The following is a 9375-nucleotide window of genomic DNA, read 5'->3' on the forward strand; positions in this document are numbered from 1 at the left end:
AAGCTCTCTTCCTCTTGTTGATGGGTGAAATTATAACCATCTTGAAAGCTTCAGCTTAAGTACCACCTTGTTTTACTTCCTTCCCTGACTCCTTAAGCTGGCGGGATCCCTTTCCTCTGGGAGTCCACATCTTCCTGGGCAGAATTCTATCATAGCACTGAATGAAGTCTTACCCTGCATCTGGAATCTCCACCAATAACCATATTCAAAAGTGGTCTTGTCCCTGGCTTCTCTCCACCCCAGCAGTCTAGGCTTATGCCTAGACTTGTGACAGCTCCTTAGTGTGGTCGGGCCTCGGCCTCTGCACTTATAGACAGACAGACAGACAGACAGACAGACAGACACACACACACACCCTCACCGGTCTTGGCCTTCCCCCTTCTCTGGGGAATTCTCCTACAACTCGGGTTCTTTGCAGAGGCCTTTGCTGATCACTGACCCTGTCTCAAGCACTCCTCTGGTCTCTGTTACTTCAGCATTTCATTATGTTCTTAACACTCTCACAAGCTGAAATAACCTTGTTTGGCTTAAGTATGGATACATTTTTTTCTCCTACCTTTCATCTCCGCATGAGCATGATGAGCGCTACACACGGCATCTCCCCAAAAGCAGGGACCTGTTCTTTTCCACAGTCTCCACCCTCGAACCTAAGTGCTCGCTAGATAAGCACTGAATCCCTGTTTTACAGAAAAAGAAACTGGCATTTCGAAAGAAGAGCTAAGCAGTTCAAGGTCCCATAGTCAAGAACAGCTAGGAATCCGTCTGAACTCCAAAGCTAACTGCATCATTTATGCTCGCCGCATTGCCCCCTCCCCCACTCCTAAAAGACTACGCTTGTCTCTAGCTCCAGGGTCCCCCCACCGCACGTCAGAGGCCCTCCCTAGGAGGCTCGCCAGCTCCGCGGAGATGTCACCCTCCCCGCCCCCTGTCAGTCAGGCCGAGGGGGCGGCGCGGCCACCAGGGGGGGGCGCTGAGCTCAGAGCTGCCGCAGCGCCGGAGCCGGAGCTGGAGCGGAGCCGGAGCGCCTAAGTAGCATCCTCGGGGACAGCGCACGGAAGGCCGGGGCACTGCTGCGCTCCCGTTCAGGGTCCCGGAGCTGAGCGCCTGACCACTGCTGGACCCCATTGGCCCCGAGCCCAGCCCTGCCCGGCGTAGCCCAGCCCCGGCGTCTACTCACCTACTCACCGTAGCCGCAGCAGCCGCAGCTGCAGCTCCATCCCCTGCCCGGCCCCGCACCCAGGTGAGGCGCGCGGGGTTTGGGAAAGAGCTGGGAGAATCCAGACAGGCCTGGGGCAAGGTGAGAAGGGGATGGAGACCGCACTGGGGCCGGACGTGGGCACTGAGATGGAAAGCCGCTGAGCGCGGAGACCCCCGGGTGCCGGCAGGTGCACTGCGGGGTGCGTGTATCTGTTTCCTGTATGGGTGGCCGTGTGGACGTACGTCCGCGCCAGTGTTTGTCCAGGTGTCAGTGCACATTTGAATGGCCCATGTCCTGTGTGTGCTCGTGAGCGTGTAGGTGATGTGTGTCTGTATGCAGACCTTGTGACTGTCCTGTGTCCGGGCAGGCCCCGGGTCTTTGCACTGAACCCAGCTTCCGGTTCCGAGGGACCGCGGGTTGCAGGTCTCCGAATAAGCGAGGCGGTGGCTCCTCCCGCGTCCTGGGCTTTCAAGGACGCTAGGACTCAGCCGCATCGCGGCCTGAGGCCTTCCACTGGGGAGCGGGGTGAGCAAGAGGGGGATCCGGGCTCCTAAGCGCGCCAATGTCTCGGGAGGGAGGGGGCACCGCGTCCCTCCAGAGGGCGGGGGTGAGGATACGGAGCCAGCGTCCCGCCGCCCGTGTGTTCGCCCTACCCAGGCCGCCAGGATGGACGTGTTCATGAAGGGCCTGTCCATGGCCAAGGAGGGCGTTGTGGCTGCAGCCGAGAAAACCAAGCAGGGGGTCACAGAAGCCGCGGAGAAGACCAAGGAGGGCGTCCTCTACGTCGGTGGGCAAGGGGTTCCGGGCTGGGTGTCTTCCAAGGATACCTGGACAGAGTCCTCAGGGGTAGTCGGGGGTCTAGGGGGAGAATATGAGTCAGCAGATGGGTGAGGTCAGCAGGGGTCACTGAGGACACACCAGCCCATGGAAGTGACCAAAGAGATAAGGACAAGGTGGGAGTTGGGGAAGGTGGGGTTCAGATGAAAGACCAAAATCCTGTAGTAAGCTCATCAGTCTCCTTTTTCTTATCCCTATCCTATTACAGTGACCTGTGAACCTTTACTTGAGGTCCTGAGAAACGCCATACCATTTAATGCTCCAGGCCCATTCTACAGATCAGGGACACTGGGGCCCCAGGGTTAACTACTCTGCCCAAGGTCACACCACTGGTAAAGCCTGAAGCTCGGTTTTGAACCCAGCTGGGAAGCCCCACCTCCCCTGGGTATTGGCCAGCTCTCTCCAGCTACCCACAAGGCTCCTTCCTGTACCTGTGGTTTCACCAAGGGGTTCTTCCAGGTCATTCTCCTTGCAGCAACCAGCTGGTGTCAGGACAAAGGCCAGGTGGTTAATATCTCTCACCCAAAATGTGAAAGGAGCTTGTAGGGTTATTTGCATACAGAGAGAAAAGGCTAGGAATGGAAGTTTTAGCTTGGTCTTGTGGAGCAGGTATGAAAGAACTGGATAGTTTGCCCAAGGTCATACCATTTGGAGTGTGACAAATTAAAATAATACTCAGTGGCCATCTACTGTGTGCCAAACTCTGTGTGGATGCTGGACTGTGAGACTGACAGCAGACAAAGCTGCCGGTCTCCTGGTGGTTGAAGCAGAGAGCCTTCAAATGGCAGAATCTGACAACAAGTAGCAAGGATGAGGGTCATTCTGGGGATAGAGTAAAAAAGAGGAGCCACCTGAGAAGATGGCGTTTAGGATGAGCCCTAAATACTAAGGAGCCAAATAGGGGGGTCAGGGAAGCAGAAAGGTGGGGGCAAAGGCCCTAGAATGGGCTGGAGAGCAAAGGGCAGGAAATCTTGGTGGAAAATGAGCTCAGATTGGTAGGCAAGAGCCAGTTCATAAAGAGGATCCTTTTAGGCCAGGCCAAAACATCCTTGTAATTGCCTTGTAAGCAAGAGATTGACATGATCTGACCAGTTTAGAATGGCCCCCTGACCCCAGACTTTGGGGACAGAACAAATTGCAGGGAGGCCAAGGACAGTAATAATGGAGCCCAGGGGAAGTGAGGCTTCAGCACACATCTGCCTGGCCAAGGCTCTGACCTTCCTCTAGATTTCCCCCTCATATCTTCACTCCTTAAACCCCTGGTATGACCTCACTGTCTCTCTAATAGGCTGTGCCCCTCCAAGCCTCATGATGCCTTTCCCCTTTGGTTTGTACTTTCTGTTCCTCCCTTGCCCAGAAGCTTCTGTGTTAAGGCCTCAGCTCCCGTAGCCTGACAGGCAGTACTCTTCATAGTTCTGCCTCAGTCTACATTTCCAGTTTGGTTTTTCACCATACCCAATGCTCTGGCACATGGGTGGTGTCTTGCCTTCCTAGTTCCCTGCACTTGACTCCACCTCCGTAATCTCCTTTTACAATACCCACTTGCTCCCCATTTCTCAAGGCCCAGGTAATGTCCCCCACCTCATGCAGTCCCTAGAGACTGAATACCCTTTCCCTACTAATTGAGATGAGACCCAGGGCATTGAACAGAGCATGTGCAAACAAGTATCTGCTGAGGAGTGAATGGATGGAATGCAGCCCATCTACTGCTGTCACCACTGCACCTGAGTTCTGGCTTGCCTCGGCTGGTGGGCACCCTTCTACCCACCCTGGCCTTACCTCACCTCTCCAGCATAGCCTCCTCCTCTCTGCACTGGCTTTAGCTCGCTCAGACACCCATGTCTGCCTTCATCAGAGTTGCTAAATCTTCCACATGAGCGATTTCCCCAGGCCCTGTAGGATACACACCCTAGATCAGGACTTCTTGCCACTCCCAGTGCCCCTTCCCATTCTGATGAAGGTCCAGCCAGTGCAGTGGGTTCCTTCCACTATCTGCATATGACTCTTAGTCCCCCCTGCATTTAACAGTCTCTACTTCAGTCAGAAGGAGGGAATGGCCCGTTGTTAGGAGGAGAAAGTCTAGTAGAAATGGAGCAGGGGACACTATGAGGCAGTCATACAAGGGGCGCCAAGGATAAATACGTGGCTCCATACCTCCAAGCACCACTGCCTCCCAACCTGGGCTACATATTCATGTAGAAATTGGTAGCAGAAGTTTCAAGTCAGAAAGACCTAGGCTTGAAAGCTACTTACTGGTTGCAGGGACCTTATTGAGCTTCCCCCACCTCCTAAGCTGGGGACAAGATTATGTAAACTTTGGCAAACTAGAAGCTTTGCACTGGCATTCGATCAACATCCCGTAGGAAGGATGTGGGCACTGGATCAGGGGTACTAGAAGACCTGAGGAAACAGGAGTAGGGGCTGAGTGTGGTTAGCATGAGGGTGAAAGTCATGGAATATGAAGGCCCAGGGAGACAGTTCAGGGGATCCAATGCCCCCTGGGTACTCTGCTCACCCCATGACCCCTGTGTTGGGTTGGAATCTCTGCTCCCTCTGCTTAGACTCCTTAAATATGCTCCTCTTTCTCCCTGCAGGAAGCAAGACCAGAGAGGGAGTGGTACAAGGTGTGGCCTCAGGTACCAGACCAATCCTAGTACTTTATGGAGGGGTGACTCCTGAGGCTTCTGTATGGGTTTCTCCTTGGGGAGGGTGGGCCTAGGACAATATGTAAGGGCCCCCTGGTCTCCTTTACCCTGGCCCTGAACCCTTCCCTACATCCCTCCCTGCTCCAGTGGCTGAGAAAACCAAGGAGCAGGCATCACATCTGGGAGGAGCCGTGTTCTCTGGGGCTGGGAACATAGCAGCAGCCACTGGCCTGGTGAAGAAGGAGGAGTTCCCCACAGACCTGAAGGCAAGTGATTCTCCACCACAAATGCGCACACATATCAGGCACACACACCTGCCACCATCCTCTTCACCCCCAGCCCCATCAGCATGGGGCACAAACCTCCTTGCCTCCTGTTCCTGCAAGGCTGAGCTAGACACAGAATGAAGCTGAGGGAAGGTGTGTATAGATATTGTGCTCCCTGTGACAGGAACCCAGATGGGACTGTCTGCGTATAACCCAGGCCATTTCTGGCCATGTCTGAACATGCCACTGCTTGTTCATTCATTTATTCCTTTCATTGACTGGATGTCTACACCAGTGTAGACTTGTTCTAGAGGTTCATCAGTGGATGGCTTCCTCCATGAACGCTGCTGAGGCAGTGAGAGAATACAGCACAAACCCAGACAATGTACACCATTCTGTCAGACAGGGTACATGCAGTGAAGAAGACACAACCCTGCTGTGAGTGAAGAGGACCACTTGAGCTAGAAGGGTTTCTCTGAGAAAGTGCCATCTGAGCTGACACCCAAGGGATGAGACAGCCCTGAGATGGTGTGTCTGTGAGATGGAAACAGGAAACGCAAAGGTCCCAAGGCAGATGAGAAAAGATGAGAGTAGGCAGATTAATGCTGATTAATTAAAAGATTAATGCTGCTGTTCCAGAGACCACATTTTGAGAACTTCAGAAGGTCTGACTTGCATATCATGAATGCCCACAGTCAGAGACTGTGGCCACATGATCAGGCCAGCAGTGAACATGATGCTAACCTGGGCTATATAAGACTCTGTCTTAGGCTTCGCAGTCAAGCACACTTACTGCTCTGGCAGAGGACCTGGGTTCAGTTCCCAGTACCTACATGGTGGCCTATATCTAGCTGTAACTCCAATTCCAGGGGATTCACTGCCCTCTTCTGCCCTCCATGAGCACCAGGCACATATGTGGTACTCAAAAATACATGTAGGCAAACACACATACACATAAAATAAAAACAAATCTTTTTTTTAAAGATAAACACATACAGGCAGTACACTCATACACATAAAAATAAAAAGATAATTTTTTTTAAAGCCAGGCATGGTGGTACACACCTTTAATCCCAGCACTCAGGAGGCAGAAGCAGGCAGATTTCTGTGAGTTTGAGGCCAGCCTGGTCTCCATTAGGGAATCCAGGCCAGCTGCAGCTACAAGGAGACCTTGTCTCAAAAAAGACCAAAAAAGAACCCTAAACTGGAACAGGTTCCACAAAAATTCTTGCTACCTACCCCCTGGCCCCTGTTCCTTTTCTAGTCTTCTTCAACCAGCAAATGGCACCAATGACCACCCAAGACGTGGCCCCAAATTTGAAGGCATCTGTGATTCTTCTTGTCCAGTGCTAGCCCATCATGCAAATCTAATTGTACCTCCAACATGCCCCTGAGGCCTACCATCTACTCTGTCTTCATGGCTCCCCCTCTTGCCCAAGATACCCTCAATAAAAGCCATGGTGGCACACGCCTTTAATCCCAGCACTCGGGAGGCAGAGGCAGAGTAGATCTCTGTGAGTTCAAGGCCAGCCTGGTCTAAATAATGAGTTCTAGGCCAGCTGGGGCTACAGGGAAACCCTGTCTCAAAAGGATTAAAAAAAAAAAAATCCTGACCTAATTCTTCCCCCCCTAAAAAGTAAAAAATTTCAGAAAGGAACCTCACCCATAAAGCCAGCAGTCAGTTCAAGGCACAAAACACCTGTCTCTGGAATCCCTGCACTGTGCCACCTTCAAAGTCCCTATCCCTAAGGCAGGCCTACTGGGAGACAATGGAACACAGCATACATGGTTCCCAAACATTTGCATCTTATGCACTCACATAGCTCCCTTCAGTCCAGGCCCTGCCTACCCACTTCCAAGGGGACCACTTCCTAGCTTCCAGCACTGCAAATTAGTTGGGTACTTTTTAGTCTCATGCAAATGCCATCTTGAAAAGTACATGCCCTTCTGTATGCAGCCGTTCCTTCTAGGCCTGCTCCTGTTTGTGCTGTCACCATCCCCACTGAGCCGTGCTCCACTGTGGTCAGACTACATGTTCACAGCCATCTGGGGCACGGTTTCCAAACAAAAGGCTCAAGCTAGGATTATTTGTGGGCATCCTAGGCACATGCTCTACCACTGAGCTACACCCAGGCCTCAAGCTGAGACTTTTAAAAAATACTATATTTATTTTATGTGTATGGCCTGCATGTATGTAAGTGCACCTGTATCATCAGAAGGTATTGGATCCCTTGGAAATGGAGTTATGAACAGCTGTTAGCCACCATGTGGGGTACTGGGACTCGAACTTGGGTCCTCTGCAAGAGCAGTCAGTGCTGAGCCATCCCTCCAGCCCTCAAGCTGAGACTTTTAACAGTATCTTCCCTGGGTTCTGGTGATAGTTGTATAACTTGGAACAAACATTTCTGATATGAGCTAGGTCAGAAGCTGTAAATGCCTATGTCCACAGGAGCCCATGAAGACAAGTATGCTGAGGAGCTGAAGCTACAGTGATGAGGCAACTAAATGCCAATTTCTCAGTGTCACAGGTCCAGGGTCCCAGGCATGTGCCAGCCCACATGTGGTCTGGCACATGTGGTCTGTACAGCCATGTATGCACTCCAGGTTACTGTGTGTTGTACATATATGTGTTCACTTGCAGGTGGCTAGCCATGTGTCTGGCAGCCCCCCACATGCATGCTCACTGGTCTGTGCCCATCTGGGCAGCAGATGCAGGGGGGGAGGGTAGAGTCTTAGCTCACACATCCAAGCAACACCCTATGAGCTGTTGCTTCCAACTTATCTTAAAATAGCTACAGTGAAGAAATCAGGCCAAGCTGAGTCCTGAGGGAAGGCTGGGTGGAAGGCAGCAGGGAATGGTACAGAGCCCCTCTCCAGCCCTCTACCTGAGTCTCCAGTTCCCTTCCACCCTAGAGAAGAGCCTCCAGAGTTCTCTCCTGGGTCCTATAGTTGGTCCATCAGAGTATGACCTAAACGGGAGTCTTGTGTGCTATCTCCCCATCTATCCAGTCTGGGTGATAGAGGTACAGGAGGCTCCAGTGTTGGGCTGAGCAGCACAGAGCAGCCAGCACCATCTCCACACTCCAAGCTTCCTGCAGATTGGAACTGAAGTCATCCTTAACCTCACTTCTAAAGTGCTCCAAATAGACAGCTTAATTAAACATTCTTTGCATTGCCAAAACACCCTAGTCCATCTCTTCCAAGCAACCAGATGCATACCAACATGGGATTGTAGGGATGTCCAGTTGCTCTCACCACCTGCCTTGCTCTTCTCTGCCCGCAGCCAGAGGAAGTGGCCCAAGAAGCTGCTGAGGAGCCGCTGATTGAACCCCTAATGGAGCCTGAAGGGGAGAGTTATGAGGAATCACCCCAGGTGAGGGAGCAGCAGAGCTCGGGAGGGAAGAGGGGGAGGCACACGACACTCGGGACAGGACATCCAAGAAGACTGCTTGCATCCCTAGCTGGGGTGGGAAGTTCTAGCATAAAGTTAGGCTAGGGGGCTTCAAACACCCATGCCCCCACTTCTGTCACTCAGGCTCCTGGAGGTGGAGCAAGGAGGAGAGGGCAGATGGCTGATGGTGCCTAGCGCTGTGTCCGCCTGGCACTGCTGCCTAGGAATATCTCTGCTGGCCCCAACTCCAGGCCTCTCCCGGGCGTTGGGGCATGCTGGGGCATGCGTTGTTCTTCCTTGAGGGGTTGGAATCTTAACGCCAGTACATGGCCATTCGGTCTCCAACCTCTCCTTTTTGCTCTTCTCTACTCCACCCGCTCCCTCTGACACAGGAGGAATATCAGGAATACGAACCAGAGGCGTAAGGGCCCAGGAGGGCCCCCCACCAGCAGCACAATCCCTAACTTGTCCCTGCCCCGCCCCTCACCCCCAGAGCCAGGGCTGCCCTACTAGCCTGTCCCCCCAAAACACGAGATCTTCCTTCGGCTCCGAGGCACTTCCCCGGAGTCAGTGTTAGTGTCTGCCCTTCCGTCGTCCTACCTGCCCTGGGGCGTGTCCAGCCCTGGGGCGAGGACTGAAGCCTAGCTGAAGCCTTGGCTGGGAGCCCCGCCCCACCAGTGTAGCCTCTCACCTTCCGTCCCGTTCAGCGTCTACGAGGATGTAGCATGTTCTATGTATTTTTAAACGAAGATGGGAAAGCGATGGCTCCTCTCCCACCCCAACAAAGGCTCTCCGAGGGGCCCCCGGGAAGCCCCACTTCGACTCCCCAAAACATTTTTTTAACCTAAACCAGGAGCCAGGTCGTGCCATGCCCCCTCCCTTAGCCCGCCCAGTCCAAGCGCGGGCGTCCTGTGTTGTGATTGTGGCATGGAGAGTCCCCCACCCCTCGTGTGAGCGTGTCCTGGGTGGGCGGGCCCGGCCGCCCCCCGTGTGTCCATGAATAAAGCCAACCTGTCTGTAGCCGGCGCCGCATGGCCA

At 53.3% G+C, this 9375-nt stretch overlaps 1 protein-coding gene across 2 annotated transcripts; it reads left to right on the plus strand.

The window, feature by feature from the left end:
- Positions 1-922: 922 nt before the first annotated feature.
- Positions 923-9375, plus strand: Sncb (synuclein beta). Of its 2 annotated transcripts, none has more exons than XM_008847309.2 (6): positions 923-1240; positions 1856-1985; positions 4630-4671; positions 4828-4946; positions 8230-8319; positions 8730-9375. In XM_008847309.2, exons 2-6 carry the CDS (start codon positions 1865-1867, stop codon positions 8760-8762), a joined length of 405 nt encoding a protein of 134 aa, XP_008845531.1. In that variant the 5' UTR covers positions 923-1240; positions 1856-1864; the 3' UTR covers positions 8763-9375. The 2 variants fall into 2 exon arrangements, with proteins under 2 accessions (XP_008845531.1, XP_008845532.1); XM_008847310.3 differs by lacking the exon at positions 923-1240 and adding an exon at positions 1300-1723.

Source organism: Nannospalax galili, unplaced genomic scaffold (assembly GCF_000622305.1).
Source record: "Nannospalax galili isolate Female #2095 unplaced genomic scaffold, S.galili_v1.0 scaffold762, whole genome shotgun sequence".
Lineage (NCBI taxonomy): Eukaryota > Metazoa > Chordata > Mammalia > Rodentia > Spalacidae > Nannospalax > Nannospalax galili.

Bases quoted from the DNA above. Each gene is read 5' to 3' on its own strand.
- Sncb (XM_008847309.2), top strand. From the start codon at position 1,865: ATGGACGTGTTCATGAAGGGCCTGTCCATGGCCAAGGAGGGCGTTGTG. The intron at 4,672-4,827 runs GTACCAGACCAA...TCCCTGCTCCAG, and splicing joins GGTACAAGGTGTGGCCTCAG to TGGCTGAGAAAACCAAGGAG. The intron at 8,320-8,729 runs GTGAGGGAGCAG...CCTCTGACACAG, and splicing joins GTTATGAGGAATCACCCCAG to GAGGAATATCAGGAATACGA.